This window comes from Leptinotarsa decemlineata, unplaced genomic scaffold (genome assembly GCF_025532065.1).
Source record: "Leptinotarsa decemlineata unplaced genomic scaffold, Ldec_3_MD MMD2_tig00000576_RagTag_RagTag, whole genome shotgun sequence".
Taxonomy (NCBI): domain Eukaryota; kingdom Metazoa; phylum Arthropoda; class Insecta; order Coleoptera; family Chrysomelidae; genus Leptinotarsa; species Leptinotarsa decemlineata.
The window spans coordinates 9,096,804-9,122,410 of record NW_027412551.1 but is presented as its reverse complement, the minus strand read 5'-3'; the positions used below and the strand labels follow the sequence as shown (position 1 = coordinate 9,122,410).

Below are 25,607 nucleotides of genomic sequence, written 5' to 3'. Positions count from 1 at the left end.
ATTCCGTTCTGAATTCCCTCATACATCGTTCTATAAGACTCACTGACAACCACAATAGATCCAGGGAACTATACGAACTCACAGCCGCCTTCACCAAAACGACTATCCCGTCTCCCAAATACATAGATCCATCCAACGACAGCAAACACAAACCCCAACCCACGAGTTACCTGAGGAACAGACCCACCAGACAAAAGCTTTTCTCCCCTACATCCATGGAGTCACTGACAAAGTGAGTCGAATTCTGAAGAAACATAACGTAAAGACAGTATTCACAGCCAACAACCAAATCTCCAATATGTTAAGAACACCCAAGGACACAAAACGCAATGAAGCACAGGGCATATACGAAATACCATGTTCAAAAGGCCCCAGAACTTACATCGGCCAGACCAATAGAAGAATTTCCAACAGAGCCTATGAACATGAACTAGCTGTTCGCAAATCAGATCCAGCATCATCTCTATTCAAACACCACCAGGAAACAGGCCACACAATAAGCTTCGAAAACACCACGACCATTGCTACGGAGAAAAATCTTCAGGCCAGGATAATTCGGGAAGCCAACTGCCTTAACAAGCGAGATGATTCGCAGAGACTACCACAAACATGGAGGTCATTGATGTCACGCAAGATATCTGAAAATAACTCAGGTACCCGTTCAGGCAAACCAGATACCTGCTACAACATAAATATGGGCCCCGAACAACAGAGTGACCAGTACGAACTTAGAGTGGAACACAGCAAACATAGAACTAGTAACGAGACTTGGGGACAAGGGAGATTACGAACTCGTCCTCGAGTCATGTAAGTACCAATCTAAGTGTGTGTTCCACTCTAAGTTCGAAATTAGAGTGGAACACAGCAAACATAAAACTAGTAACTAGACTTGGACAAGGGAGATTACGAGTCATGTAAGTACAAATCTAAGTGATTCTTGAAAATGGCTCCAAAGCAGGAGTCGAAACGATGAAAATTACAGACGTGGTTCAATCCGGACAACGGTATGTCAAATTACTAACCGCGGAAACCTATCCGAATATATATATATATATATATATATATATATATATATATATATATATATATATATATATATATATATTTCAATATTAAATTCTACAAAAAGGATTTGAAGCTTTATATCTTCTATTAATTATCTGCGAGCGCTTTCGACAGTTGGTAGTACTGTCATCTTTTGGCACTCCTCAAAACAACAACAAAACAAAACAAGCAGTTTTGAGGAGTGCTCAAAAAACAACAACAAAACAAAACAAGCAGTTTTGAGGAGTGCCAGAAGATGACAGTACTACCAACTGTTGAAAGCGCTCGCAGATAATTGATAGAAGATGTAAAGCTTCAAATCCTTTTGTAGAATTTAATATTGAAATACTCAAAATAAAGGAAAATTAGTTGCATCAATCAAAATATATATATATATATATATATATATATATATATATATATATATATATATATATATATATATATTAGATTATCGACATTATTGCTTGATATATTCGCGGGCAGATGGCGTTGTACGTAACCTCCTTGATATATCGACATTATTGCTTGATCTATTCGCGGGCAAATGACGCTGTACGTAACCTCCTTGATATAATTCGAACTCACTTTACATGTATTTCTTCATTTGAGAAAAGTATTTTTTTCATTAACACGCGTGCCTGCTGCCTTATTTGTAACCCTCCTTTGCGCCCTGGGCTTGGTAGTGATTTTCAGGCTCGCTCACCGAAATCGCAAAATATCAATGGTCATTTTTCTAAACAATATACGGCTGATTGATCCCAAAGTTTAGATAAAATAAATATAGTTTAAAAAGACTAAAAACACGCTTTTAAAGAACATTGAACTAAAAAGTTAAAAATATTTTTTTTTAAATAAGCTTAAAACAATAACGAACGAAAAATACTAGTATTATTGTGAAAAAAGCGTGGGAGCTTTGTGCCATATTTTTTGTATATCAAGCGCCCTTCGCTTTTTCTACAATACTACTAGTATTTTTCGTTCGTTAAAGTTTTAAGCTTATCAAAAAAAAATAACTTTTTAGTTCGATGTTCTTTAAAAGCGTGTTTTTTAGTTTTTTAAATTATATTTATTTTAGTTTATCATTTGTGATTTCTTCCTAACTGTTCTGAACGACAAACCCAGACAAATGTCTGGGGTATATCAAATCATTGCATGTTGCATAAACAAACATTGTGACTTAACTCTTCAATAACATTCCCAAGAAAACTTGCACATTCTATAATTTAGCTCACAGATTTAGCGTAAGATAATTTTTATCTCTGGCACGTTTAATTAGGATAACTCTTGAGTAATGGGCATATAACATACATACATCAGATAATATATATGGCAAAATCAACTTTGAAAACATATATATCCAACTATTCTTGTGTGTTTTTTTCTCAGTGACCATCATATAGGTCGGTACACTTTAAGAGTCGACACTAACTGCAGCCAAGCAACTGAAGCAATGACAATGAAACCAAAAATATGGAAAACTAGCGAAGACGGTAAGTAGCTTTAGATACAGCTCAAAAAGAGGTCATAATTTATTTTAATAATCAGGTTAGGGAAAATCGGTCGAATTCAAAAAGACTTAATTATTGATATTACGATTTTTTTTGGGTTCCCAAGAATTAGCTTTTCGTGGACACGATGAAACCGAAGCGATTAACCGCGGCAATAACCAGGAACTTTTAATGTTATGGGGCAAATATGATTCACAATTTGGCACTTTTTTAAACGGTAGCGTTTTTTCGGGCACCTCAAAAACCATCCAAAATGAGCTTATATACAGTGTGGCATATATTATTAAGGAAAATATAAGCAAGGAGATTGAAAGTGTTTCTTTTTCTGCATGGGAAATTGATGAAACCACCTATATAACCTGTACATCACAACTTTCAATGGTTTTTAGATATGTCAAAGATGGTAATGTGGTAGAACGTTTTATGGGTTTTCATGATGTTTCATCTGAGCGCATAGCTGACGATTTGTTTATTTTTTAATTCGTACGTGTGACACCTATAATTTTAGGCAAAAGTTAATTGCGCAAACCTATGATGGGACTGCGGTCATGGCCGGCCATTTAAATGGTTTACAAACTAAAATAAAGTCCATAGCTCCTCATGCCCATGCCCTAACTTTAGTATCAAACAAAGCGTGCAACAACATAAAAATGTATATAGTCTGACTTTAGCCTCCCCTGTTCTCCAATGCACGAGCCGTCACTGGCTGGTCTGCAAAATAGTTCTTCCATAACACATGTTGTAGGGACCTCAGGTTGGATGAACATACCATATAACAAAAACGCATTGAATGAAATAAATAACAGACCCAAGGAATGACAACGGTTAGTGTTAATAAGCATTTTCATCAAGTATCGGCCAGTTATATCCAAAATGACGTCACTCTAAACTCAATATGATAGCCTCCCATAATGGCGAGAAACCAAATGTCTGCCTGTTCAATTTTAAAGAGTTATAACTCGTCAAAGGTTAGGGAAAGTTTGGTGGTGTGAACAAATGTTGTAGGGATGAAATAAATAGGCTATATGTTCAGCGATAACTAAAAGTTCAAAAATAAGTTATTAGTGAAAAAACTTTTTTAATAACGAACTTTAATTTACTTACACTCTCTAAAAACAGAAAATAAACTCTGAATCGAATGAAACCCATCAATTCATCACATTACAAAATTTATATAATACCTACAAGAGCTTGTGAGACCTACCTATGTATAAGGATAATTGATTAATTTTGTTATTTTGCAGTCACAATAGATTTTATTTCCCTTACCACTGAAATCTTGAGGAATCGCTAGAGATATTGAAAAACAGTTTTATAGCTTTTGAATATGTGTCTGTAGCAAAATTGGCCTACCTGGTAATGATGCAGCCATTTTAGAATTGAAAGATCTAGGTTTGCGAATCGTCTCCGATGGAGTGTCCGTTATCGCAGAAGATCGAAAAACCAATAAAGTGTGTGGTATTGCCTTCAACAAAATAGAGGTATGTTTCCCTTATCTCCTTCAACCCATTTTCTGAAAACTCTTATGTGATAGTAATAAGCAGTGTGGTAGGTAGTAAACTTGAAGTGTATTTTATCAATACCTGACAATATTTTGAAAAAATGGCATATATTCTACTGACGATATCAGAAAATCCTATTAAGAATATTTTTTTAATTTGAATCTGTGAAATTTGATTCTTAATAAGATATGCAACCTCCTGCTGCCGATGATGATGTGTATCCGCAGCCGATGTCCTGGAATTCAATTGGAATGACAAGAAAAGTGTGCTGTCGTCATATATTGGAGTCTTCGTTTTTTCCAATGAGTCGTTGATATTCAATAAAAAGAGGGTTGGAGACAATATGGATACCTAGGAAACACCAGCACTGAGGTTAAAAGTGTTCGAGATATATCCATCGACGATCACTTGCAGGGAACGTTCTTTCAGAAACCTGGAGAGCCATACAGAAAAATAATCTGACAAGCCAAAGCATCGAAGTTTGGCCAGCAAATCCTCATGCCACACACTGTCGATCACCTTAGAAATATCAAGCGCAGCAGTTCTTGACTTCCAAATATTTAAGGATATGGTGGTTTACGGCTCTACCCACGATTTTTGATATCACTGCTAGCAAAGCAACTGGTCTATAGTTATTCGGAAGATTTTTCTTGCCCTTTCTGGGGATAGGCTGAACGCGAGCAATCTTCCAGTGTTTCACTGAAAAAGGAATATACAGTGCATTTCTTCAATGCCCCCCCCTTTTATTTTTTGAACGGATCAACTCAAAAAATTGAAATTAATGCATGAATACTTTGTTTTAAAGTGAAATTGACAGATAAAACTTTCAAGATGCGACTGGGCGCTATCTGGAAAAAATTGAAAGGAAAGGGGGGTCTTGTAACACATCTTTTTGAAGCTTCTGATAAATGCTTCACATCAATATCTTCAACTACTACAAAATGGCGGAACTTTTAATAATTGCCTGAATACATTGGCATTTAACTACATAATATGAGGTGATAAGCTTGTGGTCAGTTAAGAAGATGCTTGAAATGGTTGCCTTGAACTTCTTGACATATGAACAACCTATCCGATATTTCACGTCGAATATTTTCGAGCACAGTAACGTCAATATCTCTACAAATATTCATTATTTTCTGCTATATATCCAATATTGAAGCATGTTTAGTTTCGTACGCCTTTTGCTTCAAATAGCTCCTTGAAAAAAGTCCAACGGTGTCAAATCTGGCGAGCGGGCTGGCCATTTTGGCCATGAATGTAGCAAAGTGAGTAAGTGCACACGTAAGTGTGCATCGCCGGAGTCCCGACAAAAACTAAAGTTTTAGTAGTTTTTCACTGATGAAAATTTTTAATTTCACATCAAAACAACAGTGAAAGTACCGCGAATAACCTTGTGGGGATGAAAATCAGTTTTTAGGCCTGAGTTAGTGATAATTTAAAAATAACTTAAATCGCTTCAGTTGGGTCTAAATCGTAAAGTACCTGAAAATAACCACATCTGGCAAGACAAGTAGATAAATAACACACTACCAGAGGCGTACGAACAGTAATTGCTAATTTTACAAGTGAATAGGTATTCTAGTATATCAAACATGTTAAGTACATTGCAGTGGCTGTCTGTTTCCCAGATACTGTACGAGTTAGCAATGATATTCATTTTCAAACTAACACATAACTTGCTTCCAACTTATTTTGAAGAATTCTGTATATATAAATCTCAATCCACCCAAAAATTCCATCTTCCTAGAACTAATTTGACTAGTACGATGAAGTCGTTATTTTATAAAGGTTTCAATGAGTATAACAAACTCCCACTTTCGTTGAAAGATTCAATAAATGTTTTCCAATTCAAAAAAACTCATGAACTATATAAAATATCATATTTGATTTTCGTTTTTCTGTTTATTATGTACCTATATCCTCATGTTGAAACCATTCTGGAATCATTGAAAAATGGTTTTTATTTTTTTTTTCTTCTATCATGTCATCATTGTTGTTATTTATGTCATTTATTTATATATTTTAAAAATAATGTATGTATATTAAGGATGTCCTAAAGAAATCAATAAATATTATCGTCGGTCGGTAGCCAAGCGGTTCGGCGTGGGTGATTTGTTCACTCACTCGAATTGACTGCCGTGTTGGTCGGTGGTTCAAGCCCTAGTCTGAACGATCGATCTTCACTTGCTATCGTCCAACCCGTGTTAGGAATCAGACGTTAAAAGGTAAAACCTCGTTAATTCTTAGCTCGCACAAGTTTCGACTTCTGAGGGTTGTCGTTCGTAGGGGTGCGACAGCTGGTTAACGGAAAAACAGATTTCAAACAGATTTTTTTTTTACTATTATTATTCTGTAGGACCTCGACGGCCAATCCAACGACCGGGAAAAGTGGTATCCAAATAGTTTCTTACTTGTCTGTAGTAATGTGGTAGTGCTCCATCTTGTTGGAATACAATATCCATATCGAATTTATTAGGATTCGCTTCGACGATTTCAGTGATGAGAGGATCAACAGTAGTTTCCAGCATATTAAAATGCAGTTCCGCATGTTTCACGGCGGAAAACGTGAGGGTTGGTGTCACTCCAATAACGGCAAGTTTGTTTGTGGACATTGCCGTTTAAAAAAATGTACATTCGTCACAAAAACAAATATTGTGGAGATACGTAAGATGCCTTGCAAAGGTTTCCCTCATGATTTCGCAGAATTCTGTTCTTCGATCAGGGTCATCTTCAGTGAATTGGTGTAGGTACCATTTTAATTTTGTATGGATGATACCTATTCCTCTTCAAAAGTCTCCACACAGTAGAATAAGACGCCTCACAAACACAAACTAGACTGTCCAGGATTTACTACCATCTCACCAATTATTTGCATTTGCTGTTCTTCCGGAATGGATGACCTGAGGGCTTTTAGTTATGTATAGGTACTACTGGTAGTTGTGAATTTGGATACAAGTTGCCTCAAATAGTTTCTACAGATAGGACGATTCGGAAAACGTTCATTGAAAATCCTTTCAGTCACGTGAGTTAGCGTCGCACCGTTAATAAAAATTGCTTCAACTTTTCCTTCCAATGGTCGAGAATTGACCATTTTAAAGATTGTTGACGTGGTAAAACCGAAAACTAAATGAGAATATTCTAACTGAACAATGATGTTTTTGTCGTACTGAGATTTTTTGTCGTACTGAGATTTTTTGTCGTTTTTATAAACAAAAAATAACTTAACAAACCTAATTGGGTTGTTGGAATTGACATATGGTAGATAAAAACGAATATTTCTATAAATATCGGTATTAATGTCTGTTTGTCTTCAGGAAATTATTAAATGTTCCGCCATTTTGTAGTAGGTGAAGATACTGACATTATATTCTAGGGTTGTGAAGTATTTGTCAGGAGCTTCAAAAATATTGTGTCACAGGACCCCCCTTTTCATTTAATTTTTTTCCCAGATGGCGCCCAGTCGCCGTCTTGAAAGTTTTATTTGTCAGTTTCACTTCAAAATAAAGTATTCTTGCATTAATTTCATTATCCCAAATTTTAAGTTGACCCGTTCAAAAACGAAAGGGGGGGACATTAAAGTAATGCAGTGTATGCATCCATGGATGATAGAATCGGTGTTCAGTCACTGTTGTGAACGCCTCCTGGTACCGTAGAGGATTCACTTTTCATCACACGTGACGTTCCGATCCAAAAAAGGATCGTTTTGGTTACGCAAAACCAAATAATAAACCTCGAAACGTGACAATTTCTCACTATAGTTCAAATGGTGGGGAACCAGTTTTTCGAGATTTTTGACCTTTCCAATACGTTTTGAACCATCAAAAATCGCATGGTAGTTAATTGGACCAACAACATCCCTATCAGTAGTTTCGATCATTTCCACCAATTTTTTTATATTCCAACTGATATAAATTACTTCATAAACTGAACTCATTCTAGAATGTTCCAATGAACATGTCAAACTTGTTTATTTATAGGTTGCAAATGATCCTGAGGATGCCAAATACTACGAGGATTATTTCAAAAAATGTAAAGAATCATCGGCCAAGGCTATGCTGCAATTCATGGGAGAACTAGAAGCACGCTTTAACTTTTTTGAATACTGTAAAGTGGACTGTGTATTAGAAATTGTGTTTCTGGAAACCCATCAGGAATTCATACGAAAAGGCATTGCCAGAGGTCTCTGTGAAGCATCAATAGATTTATCAAAGGAGCTAGCAAAGGGTAACAATGTTAAGACATCAGTTAATGGAGAAGAATTGAAGTTGGAGCCGAAGCCTGAAGTAGTTACCGCTATATTCACATCACCATATTCTCAGAAAATCGGTAGGGTTTTAACATGGGAGAGGGCATTTACCCTAAGCTATGAAGAATTCTCCCATGAAGGTAAGACATTTTCCAGCATCCTGGGAGGGGATCAAAAATACATGACGTGTGAGTTCAAGAGGATCTGAACTGATTTTTTTCATTATTGCAAAATATATAAACAGTATTGTAATAACGATCATTCCTAAAAACATTTAACTGAATAAAAGTTTCAAGAACTTTTTGTTTTGATACCATTTCAAAAGAAAATTTTGTTTCGAGTATTCCTTATTAATCATTTTTGTCTATTTCATGCAATTTCTGCAAGACACTCATTTCTAATTCTGAAATTACTAACACATCCATTCTATAATAATAATAATAATTCAACACCTCAGTTGCATGATGGGAATAGAGGTTCCTGACACAAGGTGCAGGGCCTGCCGCGAGGCGTCCGAGACTCTAATGCACTTTCTATCAGCATGTCCAGCAAATGCGGTCTCGACCTATATCCATCGATATAACGCGGCCCTAAGAGTGCTTTATTACCATTTACGGCACTCTTACGGTAGTGACGAAACACCGGTGTTGCCCAACGCATCGGGGGATATTGAATTTATTGTGGGGAACGAGAAGTGCCGAATTTATTGGAACTATTCATTCCCACCTCGGACGATATTTGTCGTGTAGTTTTCAGCTCCTGGCGAGACGAATATCGTCCGAATAGAGGAGAAAAAACGGATTGAATATCGAGATTTTCTCTTCGAACTCCGCAGACTCTATCCTGACCACTCTGTCAAAATGGTTGTTCTGATTATTGAAGTCCTTGGTGGAATGATGCACTCTCTACTCAATCTGCAGATCTTGCAGACCACCTGACAGAACTATGTGTTCCCATCCATTATTCAAATATCAACTATAGGATAGAACTGTATTTAGAAAATTATGTGGATCTCCAAAATGTAACAACATACAGGATGTTTCGTTTGATAATGGAACGTTGATGACATTTCCCTATAACCCAATTCAAGTCTCTCTCAGCCTCTTCGTGAGCCAATTCAGAGTTTCGTAAAACTAACTAAAGAAATGATTAGGAAAAGGAGGTGTACGATAATTTTGTGCCAGTCCGTATAATTTATGAAAGAGTTACGAAATAAAATTCCACTTAACGGAACTTTATCGTCCTCAATGGTGGACTTCAATGTTTCGGAATAAAACATGTACATGTCTTATTGCCTCATCAGCACCTTTTTTCTATCTTTTAGCTAGAAGGAAACTGCTGAATGATCTGAAGTATTATAGAGATAACAGATATATCACTCATTTTTTTATCAGCAGATGTTCATCAGCAAGACTGCATTGGGGATATTAATAATTCACCACAAAAAGTATAATTTTACTTGAAAATACACTATTGAAAAAGTTTATCCGCATTATCGTGAGATATATGGATTATCATGTAAATAGAAGAGGTCTAGTATCTAGTGAATTGATCTGAAATTCTCAGAAACTCTTTTCACTTGAAATAATGAAACGTTATATCACAGAATCATTTAATAAATTATTAGACAAGCTTTGATAAAAACTTATACGTTCTAAAATAGAACAGTTATGTCACATAACAAAATATTCAAGTAAAAGAGCAAAATAAGCCCCAAAATTCTACTTCTTGAATCATTCACGAACCTTTTATCTTCAAAATTTTCACTGGTAATAAAGTCGTCATTTCTTTGCATATTCCATATTCCATAGATATCAAATTCTTCGCCTCGTCATTTCTATCACAATAACTAGTAACGAAGTTATAATTCTTCAAACTAGCCTCTGTATTTTTGAGCTGCATCTCCTTATCCAAAGTTACAAACCTTCCATAGAGCGCAGCTACATGAAAGTATGCTTGTAGGAATGCTTTCTCAGCATCTTCTTGTAACTTGGAAGGAAAGTCACCAGTTACAGAGTCCTTGAAAGAATTTATGAAATTGGAGTAGTGAAATATTGCTTTTTCAACCAAATTGTTAACTTTGGTTAAGGCTTGAGGAGTGGGACGCTCTTTGGTATTTCTTAATTTTTCACTTTTTATATCAAGTATATCAGCATAGGTTCGAGCTAGTTCAAACCAAACTTTTCGGCAGTACTGTAAGTAGTACTTTGAGTTCACCCTGTTGAGTATGTTTTCTAAAAGATCAATCCTTCTCTTGTGCAATTTGGCCTGGTTGTCTGGATTTTCTTCGAAAAAAAGGAGATTCAGATATAACTGTGTCTGATCTAAAACTATTTCTATATAATCTGAAGCTAGAGTATCCAGAGCATAATATTGTTGAGCTTTGACCGACCACTGGTGGGCATTTCGAAATACTTTTCTAGCATCATCTATAGTCAGGATAAACTTATCTGCGATTTGGTTTTCATGAGATGAAACATCGATTCCTTCAAAATCCAGATGGCTCAAGTCATCTGTAGAAATCGTAGAATCTGAAGTTAGTTTCAATTTTGACAAATCACAGGAAAGGGTACACTTCTCGTGTAATTCTTCAGTGTGATGAAGAAGCCTTTCCTTGGACTTTGAGAGCAGACATATTCCATACTTGGTCCAACATCTAGCCACATCAGCGCTCCTGTGTTTGAACGTTTCAATAAGAGCATCATAAGCTTCATTTCTTTCAGTCATTTCGTTCAATTCCTTTTCGTACTTCTCCAGTATGAAAGAGCTTGCAGCTAAATGATGACGTGCCTGCTTGAAACCATTTTGTTCCATAAAGAATTGTGATAAAGTTGCGGCATTGAGTGCCCAGTCTATTGGATCATAATCAGTCATTTCCAGTTGTCTCTGTAATGTTATGTGGCAATATATGGAACTTTTCAGGGCATCTTTCATCACACCATAAATCTGAGCAAGGTAATAAAGTGTGAAAGTGTAAACTTTCTCAAAATTTTTCTGTGATACAGCCGTATCAGAAGTTTCCAAGTTGACTTTGAATAAATCACTAATGTCTATGGGTGGCGTGGACTTTTCTTTATAGTGCAGATACAGTTCTTGTGCCTTATTTAAATAAATCTTTGATTTTTCAGGTTCCCTTTGTGACCATAAAATACCAAATTGGTTGTACATATTCATGGCAACAAGTATCAGTTCTGGTTCCATTTCATATTGCTCTATAACCTCTTTACATTTTTCCAAATGTTTTTCTCCTGTAGACAGTTCTTCGGTATCTATTGATACCATGCCCAAGTATAAGTATACTGCTCCTAACATTGCTAGAAAAAAAAACAATAGATGTAATTAATTTACCATTGAAAATATCTTATTGACACACAGACAAGCTGATGTGACATTGAAGGTAATTCAGCTAAAACAGTTTCATGTTCTGAACACCTAAGACTATACCCGAAGTAGGCTCGAACTTTGTTATTTTAAATATAATATCCTACAGTTTATTTTAGATTCAGATTCTACAGAAAGTTCTGGGTGCATTTGAAATCACACATTACTTATCTAGCTTGTATAATTCCTAAAATGCATTTGATTCCCATACTACCTAAATTTCATAATTTCTGTACTTATACTTTTTGCAATATCTATTGAATCAATTCTCAGAGAGTCCCCCTGTATAGACTGAGAAACAGTAAGATAATGCTTCATGATATTCTCACAAGGAATAAGGATATACTTCATTGAGAAATCATAAATTTATATCTTTATGATATCATATTCTAAATTCTTGAATCCAGTATATTGGGAGAATTTAAACTAATTTATGAACATCTGATAAGGACACAATATTGGTCTTTATACGTCAAAGCTATTTTCCGGATTTGCTGGCTGTGATCTACAAGTTTTTATGTGTAATGTTTTATCTAGAACCGATTGCCATTATCAAATGTCATAAGGGGATGAATGCAGTCACACAGTGCTCTAGTTGTCCTTAGAGAACACACTGTTGTATTTTATTATGTGTGTACAGGGATTATCAGAAGTGAGGCCATCTTTTGAGATATCGGCAGAATTTATTAGAAAAAGTTTTCCTTATTGCAATTTTTATGCCCTATGCAAAATTTTAGCTGTAGAAGATAAATTTGATTCTTAGCCCATTTTCCGTGAACTGCACTACTATTACCAAATAAAAGGATCAAAAGATACTTAAAGCATCCTGGTGTAGATTAGTTTTGGAAATGCTTTATTTCAGACACTTATAAAGTTTATTTGTTTTTGACCCTATACAAGATAACTTCATTAAATATAGATATGTTTCTGAAAAGTCGTTTTTATGCAATTTTGACTGAGAATGAAAAGTCTTGAAGTATAATAGAGACCAGCACATACACAGTGTCATTAGGAAATCTTTTGAAACCATTTTCTCAAAATTAGTATTATAACATTTCCTCTTTGGTTGTGGGTGGTTTTGAACAGTAAGGATGACTTTGAATGATGCGAAAATATTTTATTAGTGAAAAACAAAGTTAAACTATTAATTGATACGCGTTCAGTGACCGCAGTGACCTCCTCGCTCGTCCCTTTCCATGGGCAGCAGGTAGAAGGTCGGGTAGATTCCGCTTTCGGGATATTTGGATCGTTACAGTATCATTTTAAATAAGGTTGCACATGGGGGTTTGTTATTTTTTCTGAAAATACATCAGTGCTCTCTACCAGCAGCAATACTTACCAGTTAATTTTAACTCGCACATAGTTTCTGTCGATTGATTTCTTCTAAGATTTTCTATATTTGCTTTCATTCCAATGAGAATTTGTCTGGCAGAATATTTAGAGAGGTAGGGTTCTGTTTCTGGATCTAATTTACTATCTTCCTCCACTAACTTGATAACTTTTTCATACTTCTCTTGCAAGTCTACAAAAACTTCTTTTTTTATGGTCATTATCGTAAAATATTTATACGAATGTTATAATTAATTATGTTGTCATACAAATACACCAAATACTATTGGTAATTATAATACCACAACCACGGCAGACAGCACCCTATAGAATTAAACTTCTATAGGGTGACCACAGTATAATATCAAAGCATGTATACTTGTGAAGTGAACAAAGCTTGTGATTATACTTCTCTCTCTCCTTGCCTCTCGGTTGCATCTGACCAACTCTCTCCTATCAACCGTGCGGGGGCGCAGCAGTCTTGCTCGCGCCAATGCTGCTACACCCTGGTTTTTTCACTAATTTTTGTTTATTTGAAAAAATCAAAATTTTTCAAGTTCGCCTACTCTTCGAAAGGCCTTTTTCCACATAAAGGGCCTCCTTGATGTGGTTATCCGACCACCGGCGTGAATAAAAGTGGCTTTCACTTCAATTTGATATGTATGTGTTACTTTGATGACGGACATTCACTACACATAGGCGGCCGTTTTCGGCACGTCCGTGCACTGCCACCACTGAACTCCGTAACTCTGTGATTATACCTGATATCATTCACCAGTTTACCGCTCAAAATTTTCAATTAAAATTCTAAAGACAGCAGCTGTCTCCCCTGAATAGGTAAATAAGTGACGTCATTTACTGCATGGATTTACGTCATCAACTAATCCAGCTTTTTAAATAAACACCTAATTTTCAGATAGGTTGACTGTAACATAGTAGTTTACAGTTCAACTGTTTACAATTTCAGTTACATTTTTCATTGATAAATCTTTCATTAAACGGAGGCGCAGGGAGCCATATATTTTCATTTTTGTTTCCCATATGTTCAAAACTCAACAACTGTTATTATGGACAACAATTATGTTATATCTAACGAAGGCTAGATTACAACAAATGTCACAAGGGTTTCAAATTTTTTTACTGCCAGCATTAACGAACGGTAACCTTCAGAAGTCAAAACTTGTTCGAGCAAATAATTATTGGAGATTTTCAATGTTCAACATCATGTATAGTGATTTTCATGTCGTAACTATTATTGCTGAATCTACAATAAATGTTTCTTTCCTTGAGTTTCAGTTGCATTCACTTCATCATCTACTGTCAACTGGATTATTGAGTTTTAGAAACATTAGATGCTATTGTCAGTTCACACATTCGAGAAGTTGCTAAGTTGCTAAATAAATATTTCACGGTCATGCTAGTCCAAAAAAATGTATGAATTTAATGAAAGCATTTTCATCTAGAATATTAAGCTGTTCAAATAATAGTAATTAATTATCATTATAGTATATATCGGTTATTGAAATTATCTTATTCATGTTCCCATTGAGAGATAATGAAAGTTAACTCAAACTAACTAAAATTTCTCAACTGTAAAAAGACACTGAAACAAATAATCATGTTTCGTGTTTGTGTCCTCCTCTTTTTTGTGTTTTATGGCAGATATGCTTGCACTGTCGACTCGCGCAGCTGTTTCATTTTTTTTACAACTACGGTTTCTTGTATCTCGTTTACTCGTTCATTTTCTTTCTCACTTCTCGTTTTCTTTATGAAGATAAAAGTAGTCATATTCGAGGTATTCTGCAGAATTTTCAGAAATTACTTTAAAATATTCCATTAAGGCTGAGAAATGTACGAGTGTTTAAAGAAATTTGGAACTATTTCGTAGTAGGAGTGCCGAATCAGGTAATTTTCAAATTCATAAAAGGGTGGGTGTTAATTTTCAATTTCTGCGACGTAGAAGCAGCCATTTTAACTTTCTGTTACAAGTTAAACCATATTCCACATGAATCCCGATTATTCTTAAGAATCGTGTAACATTTCTTCTGAATTTCATTCCACAGGGAAACTACAGAATATTATGAATTAGGTTCATTGAAAATTATTGCCTGCAAGCATCGTTGATATCAAATTTTTCATCAGATTGGAAAGTGTCGATTAATTGATTTATTTTCAGAAAAAAAATACCATAATTTATGATACAATTTCCTACATATTGTAGTGGAGTACATTTGGTTTTATAAACCTTTGTTTTGGTGTATTTCTGAGAAAAGACGATGATGATGACTGATACACTGAAATCAAATAACCATATTATGGGATTATCTACCAAATTGTAAGTACATTTGTACCATTACTAGGTGGATTTTCAGGAACATACTCATATTTCATACTGATTTTTTTATTTATAGGGACCTGGACAACAAAATGGATGACCTGGGATGGAAATCAAAGTTGAAAATCCCACCAAAAGACAAAAGGTTTCAAACAAGTGTAAGTATTGCTTTTTTTTTCAGTATGAACTAGTATCCATATCTCATCTTTCGATTCTTCTAAACAAAATGTGCCTTATAACCACTACTGTAAAATCTTAAATGGTGTTTCATGAACTAATACTTGGACTATTTCATTTACTGTGGGTAGATTCATACAGGTTTGAGTCTCGAAGATTTTGTGTATTAAGAATTCATGTTGTTCATTTGTTACTATTGAAAACTCTCTACAGATTAATATCATCGTGTAAGCATGTTTTTACTGTTGATTTATGATAATGATTTCTTACTAATACCACCATACCTTTTCAAAATCAATTCGTTTTTTTTGAGTGCTAACAGGGTACAGTGTTTCGATTTCCGGCTTTTATCTGTAAGCTATTCATTTTACCTTCAATTATTTCAAAATACTATCTTGACTGATTTCAGCATGGCCCCCCCTGCTGGATGAATGAAAAACATCTGCAAGACATTTATGCGAAATACCTCTGTGAGGTATTTTGCATAAATGTCTGTTGGTTAGAATTCAATGCCCAGCGTGGTATTAGCCTGGGAAGTAGTTGTTTTCCGGCAGGCATTTACCAGAAACTAGGGTGTAGGTACTTTGGGAAAGATTAATGTTTCGAGATTTCATTTGAAAATATTTACTTCCTTACATGTATGTATATCTCCGCATATCCAAACTTGAAGTCTGTGACCATACAATGCTTATGCGCCAACCCCACAATTTGATTTGTAAGTTCAAAATGAAACTCCCCTCCCCAGGTTTGACCTTGATTAGAGTGGTACCAATAAACCATATCAACAAAACTGAAGTTGATAACTATCAAATGAGTGACACTGTAAATACAGTTTATAAAATATTTCAAAATGATTAGGTATGCAAATAAAACTACCATGTGATCTACTTTACATATTTTTTATGCTTTTTCCTGTATAGATTTGGATAGAAGTTTTACATCAAGGATTTCAAATGTGGTATTTATTTTTTCCATATATCTTTAAACTTTTTTATGATCATTTAGGTGATAAGTTTGAAACTCCATTCTGTTAAGATTGTTTTTTTATCTGTGACATTTTTGGGTTTTTTGTCACTGTTGACATTAGCTTGCTTGTGAACATACCATTTTCTTTGAATTCTGTAAAATAATTTGCAATGAAATGATACTAAAAAAGTATTGAGACCTACTGGGCTAATGTACCAAAAAAAGGATAAAGTAGTTTTTCTCAGAATTCTAGTAAAAATACTATATCATTCATTTGATTTAATATTGTTTCTATGTTTGAATGTTTTTTAGCTTAATATTTCTGTTGATGGATTATATTACAAGCCTTTTTTGTGCAAATTTTTAAGCTCCTCAATGATGAAATGTTTATGTTGGATTCAGAATGATATCACTTTACATATGCAATCATTTGATGATCAAATTAAATAAAAGCTTGTAAAAACAAGAGTTTCCAAATGGTCTCCTGTTTCACTGATTCAAGTTAACCCCCTTCCATATAATCTTTACCAACATGGTATTCATTAAAGTGAATAATTAGTTTTCCTTTTGGCCAAGTAAACTTTGAAGTTTATTGACAAATGAATTGATGGATGTAGCCGTTACTACGTGGTAGGAGATCATAATGAAAAGAGAAATGAAAATTTCTTTGTTTTTTACCACTTTTATTTGTAACTGACGTTACTGCAGTTTCGTCCTATATGGACATTCTCAAACTTATATACAATACGAGTTTATTGTTGCTTTGACACAAGAGAAAAATCCTTCAACATATCAAAAATATTTTTCAGATGAAAATAAAGTAAAAGAAATTTTCCTTGAAACTAAAGAGAAATTATAGCAGAATACCCGAAATCAAATGTCGTATAAGAATAACTACTATATCATAACTATATCTATATATGTGTTAGGTTTAGTGTAGTTTAGGTACTGTGTATATGTAATTGGACTCTGTCTGTATATATTCAGGATAAATGAATAATAAAGGCAAGGATATTTTTAAAAACTACAGATCAATACTATTATTTTCCATTACGCAGAAACTAAATTCTACGAGCTTCCTTGGTTAATGTTATCTTTTTATTGAGACTCGACATGGCTACTTCAATAGTTGCTACAGCAATATATAATTTTATGAAACTTTCTAGATAGGAAGCATAAGATTGTGTAAAATCATGAAACTTTGTTCGGGATTTCAAAAGAATTCTTATTGAACAATTTTTTTCAATTTCTAAATTAAATAACCATATATTTTTTTAAATTCAATGTGTATATTTTTAGGAGAGATTAATTTTTTGGAAACAAAGTTTTTGGCTTTCTACTGCTCCATCTTGTGTCTGAAAGTTATTCTTTGCATGATTTACTCATCTTTATATAGAGTTAACTTTTGAAATTGATGACTTCCTTCTTTTCTTTGGAAGATTCTAACATTTTTTCTATTAAGATGGAGAAGAGGATAGTCAAAAATTTTCCTTACTGAACATTTTTTTTACTTGTTCTTGCAGTCTGATATTGATAATATTGCTATAATTATCATGATGAACTTGTGGATTCCCCTTCATTTTCACAAATAAATGATAAACTCTTTTCTGATAATCATGGACTTCCTTTCAGTTTTCAATTCATATATATTCCCAGATGAACATACTTGAAATTTTTTTTCAGGATGTAACGGATACCAGAGGAAATGAATTCGAAGAATTTTGTTTGAAACGAGAATTGCTGATGGGAATTTTTGAGAAAGGTTGGGAAAAACCTTCTCCAATACAAGAGGCTTCGATCCCAATAGCGTTATCCGGAAAGGATGTACTAGCCAGAGCCAAAAATGGAACAGGTCAGTTGAATTCAGAATTGAAAATATAGTGACTAGCAATGTCACTATCTTGAAAAAAATTCATGAGTAAAAACCCTTCTCTGTAAAAAAGTTCATGCTATAGTTTTTTAGCACAACATAGAAGCAAACGTGAACAAATTTAAGAACCTCATTTGAAATAGGCTGACCCTCATATTCAAACAGTAATACTTCAACACAAATAAGAGCCCTGAAAATTACCAATCAATATGTTCACATTCACCAACAAAGTGTTGAATTTTTTTTGACTCATTAGTACTCCATAAGAATTGTTCTCTGCCGAAATAGTTCATGATTCCTCTTCCATGCTGTCTCTTCTGGAAAGGTATTCTGTGCTCAAACTTTAACATAATACTAAAGCCATTCTATGTGGTTATTGACTCATTAATTTAATGTTACAATAAGTGATCATTGAGTTGCTGCGACTCATATGCATATTAGTAGACTTGACCTGAGTTTCAATGTCAGGTTGGGGGGACATATATGCCAAACAAATAACTTGGTGCGTTTCTTCGTGTTGGATTTCATTTTTGAATTCGACAGAAATGTATCACTTACATTTTTTAGTGAAACCTGTAGCCTTTTATTCAGCAGGGATGAATCAGTGAATGGCTTAGGGAGCACACATCAACTCAAAAGTTTCAAGGCTTCAATTTGATATGAAGCTGCTACATGAATTGAATGGTTATACAAATTATTACGATGTAGTATTATAAGCTATGTTTAACTGTTTTACCCTTCAAAGAGGACGACTATTTGAGAGGGTTCATTTTGGTGAAAAGTTCCACCTCTATTATTGTTGAGTCCACGAAAGAATACAATTTTTGCTAACGATTGAGTCGGCAAACTCATAGCGATAACGCCTTGACTCAGCATTCTCTGATTTATGAAAGTATTAAAAGTATATAATCACCTTTGTACTATTCTAAAATATAGCACAGATGTCAAACAGTTCCGAAGTACACTCAAAAATCTTTTTAACAAAAAAGCTTATTTTTCGATCCATGAATTCTACAGTGACAACCTGTAAATTCTACTTGATTTTTCAACGTTCACCTAAACTCATCTGTGAATGTTTATATTTTTTATATTTTATGACATGTACGTTTATATTTTTTATATTTTATGACATGTATCTATTGTATTTTGTATTCTTTATATTTTAAGACATGCATTTTATTTTTTTACAAGACTGTCAACAAGATACTAATCTTCCGACAATAAAGCATATATTGATTGATGGAATGTGGCCACTGCTCCGAACAACCTTTTATTGACGAATTGCTTGTATTTTTGAAATTCACATCTAGTGAAAACTGTTAGGATTTTTTTTAATTTCATAAAATTCGTCAGTCCATCATGAATTATTCTGTAGAAAACATATTTTACATTCAAACTCTTTAACTTCAATATCTGTCGGTGGCAGAACACTTAACAGCTTCTCACTGGTTTTTTTTTTGTATAAAACCTTCCACAATGTGAAAAATAAACAAAGCTGAATCTGACCCATAATTTCCAAAATCTTTCTACATTGTGGACTATCCATAATGTATTGTTTTTACAAGTATTAAGTCTTCCACAAAAAATGTCTTTCAAAGAATACTAAACAGAGCCTTTCTTAATTTGAGTTTTAAATTTATAATTGTGTAATATGAATTATTAGTTGTGAAAACAAGTATCTGTGTAGTATGAAGGGATTGTAACCAACATGAAACCAATAATAAACACGTAAAAAATGTAAACGATCAAATGATGGTAATACCTTATCATTTCGACTCAAAGTCTCAGAAAATACAAATCGTTTGTATAGCTTTTTTACTTGTAGGAGAAAAGGATGCCATATAAAAGTATGTGTTTTATCACATATTGTATTGATGGCGAATGTGGATTCATTCGTCAACCCAACTGTATTACAACATATTGATTTTGCCATTTTTCTAATTCTACTGGAATAGAACTACCAAACTGATAATAATTTTTTTGAGCAGGTTTTGAAATTCTGTTTGTTTTTAATTAAAACATACTTGTATACAAAATATTTTGACAAGATAATATATTTTTTTATCAAGTGTTTGTCTTATCTCTTTTGTGACTAATATCAAGTGTTTGTCCATTATCTCTTTCGTGAGGAGCAAGCAAAGTGATAATTTCTATAAATAACTCGAGATTTAATGACTGAATATAAAGTATCAATATAAAGGAAGATATGAAAAATAGGAGCACATGAAAGAAAACACAATAGGATATCAAATGCTAATCAACCTTTTCCACAAACAAAACAATCTCTAAAATTTTTAAAGATGATTGTTTTTTAAATACTTTATCAACTCATGGATAGATTTCTGTCTCCTGACTTTTTTTTTCATTACGAGAGGAGCTTTTAATTTACAAATTACATTTGTTGAATAATGTAATTTATTTTTTGGGAAAGAAAGTTTTCGGCTTTCTACTACTCCATCTTGATACAAAAAAAGGATGAGGGGATCATTTAAAGTAGAACTTATGTGAATGATATCTGATTTTTATTCCACAACGAATGTTTGAAATACAAACTGAGTAAAGAAAAGTATCTTCTATATAATTCAGTGTTCATAGAGAAGTATTTGTTTCGAAAGATTCTTTTTCTTTCGTGTAATTCAATGTTTATATGAAAGTAGCTGTTTCAGGAGGACTTTCTTTCAGTTTGTTTCTGAAAGTTACTTCTTTGCATGTACACATCCATGTATAGAGTTACTTATTTTCAAATTGATTACTTCCTTCCTTTCTTTGGAAGATTCCCTCATCCTTTTTTTGTATCAAGATGGAGTAGTAGAAAGCCAAAAACTTTCTTTCCCAAAAATTAATCACTCCTAAAAATATTACCCCTTCAATTCAATGTAATTTATCTATCGACAATGTTGACCGATTCATTCTACATTTATTTTTTTTATAATAAATTAACGATATGACCTTGAGCTTGCTTAGACAAAACTAGGGACCTAAATACCTAAATAAGACTGCCTGTTTGTAGCTATGGAGATATCGAAAGCGATTTCTCATTAGTCAGTCGATCTTGAAGTTCCATTATGTAAGGATCTAAGGAATTTGAAAGATCTTTTTGTAGTATATTTACAGATTTTATTGTTTCCTGACTTATTTCAATTGTATAAGAACAGAAGAGAACAAAATTCAGGCTGGTAGGCCGTGATTTGTGGCATACATCATCAGTGGTATGTTTTTGTAAACATGTAAATTAACTCGAAGTCAACGCACCTACCACTGAATTCTGCTGCAGTAGCTGACTTAAAAGTTTGGACCATGGACTGCCAGCCTGGAGTTTGTTCTTTTTCAATTACTTCAATTGTATTTGTATTTTTTTGATACGATATTGAAATTGAATTCAATACTAAATCCCTTGTTTCAATAAATAGGTTAATTTTGTATTTTTGAAAGTACACTTTTTATTTAAAAAAATGCATTCCTTTTTGTTTTCTTCAATAAAAGATAGGTTCGTTAGTAATTCGAGTAGGTTGTTGAATTTTCTTTTTTTTTCCAGGCAAAACTGGTGCTTATTGCATCCCTGTACTGGAACAAATTGACCCTAAAAAAGACTGCATACAGGCACTAATAATAGTGCCAACAAGAGAATTAGCACTACAGACATCTCAAATTTGCATCGAACTAGCGAAATACCTAGAAGTGAGAGTGATGGTGACAACAGGTGGAACGAATTTGAGGGACGATATTATGCGCATCTATCAAAAAGTGCAGGTTATAATAGCCACGCCGGGACGTATCCTGGACCTGATGGAAAAGCGAGTCGCCGTCATGGACCAGTGCAAGATTCTAGTACTAGATGAAGCCGACAAGCTTCTGTCTCAAGATTTCAAAGGAATGCTAGATGTCGTGATCAAGAATCTTCCACACGAAAGACAGATCCTGTTGTTTTCCGCTACTTTCCCTTTGACAGTGGAGCAGTTCATGAGGAAGCACTTACGCGATCCCTATGAAATAAATTTGATGGATGAACTCACTCTGATAGGTGTTACACAGTATTATGCTTTCGTACAAGAGAGACAGAAAGTTCATTGTTTGAATACTCTATTTTCAAAGGTTGGTTTCCGTGAAATTCGATTTTTCCTTTGTAAATGAGTTCTTTCTCATTTTCAGCTACAAATCAACCAAAGTATTATTTTCTGTAATTCTACGCAAAGAGTAGAACTGCTGGCTAAAAAAATCACAGAACTTGGATATTCCTGTTACTATATTCATGCAAAAATGGCACAAGCTCATCGAAACAGGGTATTCCACGATTTCAGATCTGGTTTGTGCAGGAATCTAGTCTGCTCGGATTTATTCACGAGAGGTAAGTGATTTGCATTCGATTTATTTTAAAATTTTTACGATTTTTCGTGAAAGTTTTTTGTGTTCAAACCTCATTTTGTGTTAGAAGTGATCCCTTTTTTTCACAGAAAAGTTTCACATATATACATATTCTAACCTAATCTAAGAAATTACTATAAATCAAGAGGGTATTAGTAGTGAACAATTTTGACACAGTGAAACGAATTCCTGAGCCACATTTCTCGTAAAGTAAAGATTTATCATGTGTATCGACTGCTAACTCATTTGAAGAGCAAAACATTTTTTTAATGATGCGAAGAATAGAAACATCTATTTGTTAAATCAGTTGATAAAGTCTTTGATGTATTTATTCAGATCTTAGTTTGGGATTGGACCAGTCATGATTTTAGAGATTCCCTTGTCGCTTGCCGACGTTTCGGACTTTAATAATACCATCCTCAAGGCTCTTGGACTAAAGAGAAACATGTGCTTGGTATTGGCTACTGTTTACACTGTATACTGTACAAATTGACATGTCCCATCTTGTTTCGAAACTGACCCTATTATTCGATTTGACTGATACTGTATACAGGGTATCTCAGACTTTAGTAAACAGAAGTCCAATGTGCTGGCCTGATATGACTCCATTAGATTTTTTTAAGGGGTCGTATACCTAGCATCTTCAATAGATTTGGAGGATATCAAGAATCAAATCTGTTTTGCATGCTATACCAGCCTAAAAACAAATGAATAAGTAGTAATACAATAAAAAAACATTTCTTGGATTTTTTTTCGAATAATACTGGATTAACTGAATTCCAAGTCTAATAAAATTACATTCCTGTAAAATTATTGGCATATTAGTAGATCTGACCTGGGTTTCAATCTCAGGTTGGAGGGACAAATATGCAAAACAATTAACTTGGTAAGTTTTTTCGTGTCATATTCTTATAGTGGATTTGACAGAAGCCTGCCACATACACACATTCTAAACTTTAACCTTTCATTTGCGACCTGGTAAAGATCTGGAAATCTTTGAAATGAATGTTTATTTTGATAATCAAGTAGTTATTTTTTTTGATTGGTGAGGAATTTTTCCTGAAATATATTTTTATTTTTCAGGTATCGATGTGCAAGCTGTAAACGTTGTGATAAACTTTGACTTCCCAAAAATGGCGGAGACTTACCTCCACCGCATTGGCAGGTCCGGTCGGTTCGGACATTTGGGTATTGCCATCAATTTGATCACGTATGATGATAGATTCTCGTTACATCGCATCGAACAAGAGCTTGGAACCGAGATCAAGCCCATCCCGAAAGTAATCGATCCCAAACTGTACGTCGCGAAAATGCTGGAAGAAGAAGAAATTGAATCTTCCAAGTAACATGTGAAGAAGTGATACTACGGACTTGTGTAAATAGTTATATTTCAACCGGACTCAACGTACTTTTATTTACTTTTTGAAAGAAGATATTTTTCGTTTAGATTTTCGTATACAATTTGGGATAAATCGTGAATTTTGATTACTCAATCGAGAATGGGCACGAATAAAGCCGTCTTTGTTCCATCCATTTGCAGCAATGATGTGACTGGAAGTCTTTGTCGGATCGAAGGGCAGTTGAATGTTTGGCGTTTGATTTTCATTTCTCCAATACCCGTCTGTGATAAAATAATTGACGTAACTTCCTAATAAACGCTATCAGAGGGTTACGTAAAAACCGAGGCTAATGATTTAGAAAATGTTCATTAGAGGAATATTCAGCTGGTTCTTTTTGAATTTTGCATCGTTTGTTACCCGTGCAGATTCAAACTATCCGTCGAGGTTTTCCAGAAGATCTTTTGCACATCGGTTCCGTTTGTGTCTCTGAGCGAAATTAACACTCGTCTCCGTTGGCTCAGCGACGACAATCGGAATTTTCGCGGTGTCGACAGGTTCGCCGTTTGATGTCGAATTTGTGATAAACGGACCGTCCCCGTAACTAAACGCGAGGAGGTAGAGGACTCCCAAAAGTGGCGTAACGCAAGTGACTTATGGTTATCGGGAAACGTGTGAAGTGTTCGCTCAAAATAAATTATTCAAGGAGATATTTGGTGCTGATCGTTGTGCGATCTTCCGGCCGTCGGCGCCTCGTTCAAATTTAGAAAGATCGGATATTGAATATGCCAACAATATCATATTTTCAAAATTTCCTGAAATGCATATTCAGTATTTTGCTTGTTTCATTTTGGGGATGTTGAAAATTAGAATTTCTTCCAGGAGAGGAGTTTTAACAAGCGTACTTTTTTTTAAGAAAAAAATCTTATCCAATTTTCATTTGAAGGGGTTGGGAGGGGAGGGGAAAATTATTTATATCATCAGATTATATTGTTGTGTGTTTGCCGAGATATATTTTTCATTGGTCATTATTTATTTTTATAGGGTAACAAGTTTTGGCATGTACACAACAAATTTATTTTGTTAATAAAAAATGAAAAAAAAATGTAGAGGGTTGTTTTGACTTTTTTTCACAATACAATTGTAGAAGAAAGAACCAAATGTTAGATTTAGTGCATGAATCGATGTCATACTTGCTGGGAAAATTAAAAATTTTGTAATTTGTGATATAAAATAAGCTAAGAAAAAAAATTAAATTTGCTCTCTACACCAAAGCCTTGTTTTCTTAATGGAGTTGACACCATCTGGTACTGAGTGTGGTAGAAATTTCTTTTTCAATTGACCATACTCTGGTCAATTGAAAAAGAAAGAAACTGAATCTTTTAGGGATATCATTCACACGTACACGATTTTCAAAGAATACATAAAAAACTGAATCTTGACTATGAGAACATGGAGAATTGGTTATAAGTTTTGGAATATTTCAAAACGAATATTTCTGGGTGTTGGTTTTTTTTATAAAGATCCTACAACCTTTATGAAGG

At 34.2% G+C, this 25,607-nt stretch overlaps 3 protein-coding genes across 3 annotated transcripts; 2 read left to right on the top strand and 1 right to left on the bottom strand.

Moving 5' to 3' along the window:
- The first annotated feature begins 298 nt into the window (after window positions 1-298).
- Window positions 299-14,921, top strand: LOC111507238 (uncharacterized). Its single transcript, XM_074174463.1, has 4 exons — window positions 299-807; window positions 2,434-2,537; window positions 3,882-4,036; window positions 8,038-14,921. Exons 1-4 carry the CDS (start codon window positions 299-301, stop codon window positions 8,512-8,514), a joined length of 1,245 nt encoding a protein of 414 aa, XP_074030564.1. The 3' UTR covers window positions 8,515-14,921.
- Window positions 9,902-13,237, bottom strand: LOC111507237 (KIF-binding protein). The gene is made up of 2 exons (XM_023162523.2): window positions 13,027-13,237; window positions 9,902-11,620 (listed from the first exon to the last, which is right to left on the bottom strand). Exons 1-2 carry the CDS (start codon window positions 13,235-13,237, stop codon window positions 10,044-10,046), a joined length of 1,788 nt encoding a protein of 595 aa, XP_023018291.2. The 3' UTR covers window positions 9,902-10,043.
- On the top strand, window positions 14,782-25,337 carry me31B (ATP-dependent RNA helicase me31b). Its single transcript, XM_074174389.1, has 7 exons — window positions 14,782-14,921; window positions 15,194-15,351; window positions 15,428-15,509; window positions 18,178-18,346; window positions 21,900-22,456; window positions 22,514-22,709; window positions 23,810-25,337. The coding sequence occupies exons 2-7, from the start codon at window positions 15,293-15,295 to the stop codon at window positions 24,070-24,072; spliced, it is 1,326 nt and encodes a 441-aa protein (XP_074030490.1). The 5' UTR covers window positions 14,782-14,921; window positions 15,194-15,292; the 3' UTR covers window positions 24,073-25,337.
- The last annotated feature ends 270 nt before the right edge of the window (window positions 25,338-25,607 follow it).

Excerpts from the sequence above, each read along its gene's own strand:
- LOC111507238 (XM_074174463.1), top strand. The coding sequence starts at position 299 with ATGTTAAGAACACCCAAGGACACAAAACGCAATGAAGCACAGGGCATA. Across the intron at positions 808-2,433 it reads CGAACTCGTCCTCGAGTCAT|TGACCATCATATAGGTCGGT; the intron begins GTAAGTACCAAT and ends TTTTTTTCTCAG. Across the intron at positions 2,538-3,881 it reads ATGGAAAACTAGCGAAGACG|TATGTGTCTGTAGCAAAATT; the intron begins GTAAGTAGCTTT and ends ATAGCTTTTGAA.
- LOC111507237 (XM_023162523.2), bottom strand. The coding sequence starts at position 13,237 with ATGACCATAAAAAAAGAAGTTTTTGTAGACTTGCAAGAGAAGTATGAA. Across the intron at positions 11,621-13,026 it reads GTGCGAGTTAAAATTAACTG|CAATGTTAGGAGCAGTATAC; the intron begins GTAAGTATTGCT and ends TTTTTTTTCTAG.
- me31B (XM_074174389.1), top strand. The coding sequence starts at position 15,293 with ATGATGATGACTGATACACTGAAATCAAATAACCATATTATGGGATTA. Across the intron at positions 15,352-15,427 it reads ATGGGATTATCTACCAAATT|GGACCTGGACAACAAAATGG; the intron begins GTAAGTACATTT and ends TTTTATTTATAG. Across the intron at positions 22,457-22,513 it reads TGAATACTCTATTTTCAAAG|CTACAAATCAACCAAAGTAT; the intron begins GTTGGTTTCCGT and ends TCTCATTTTCAG.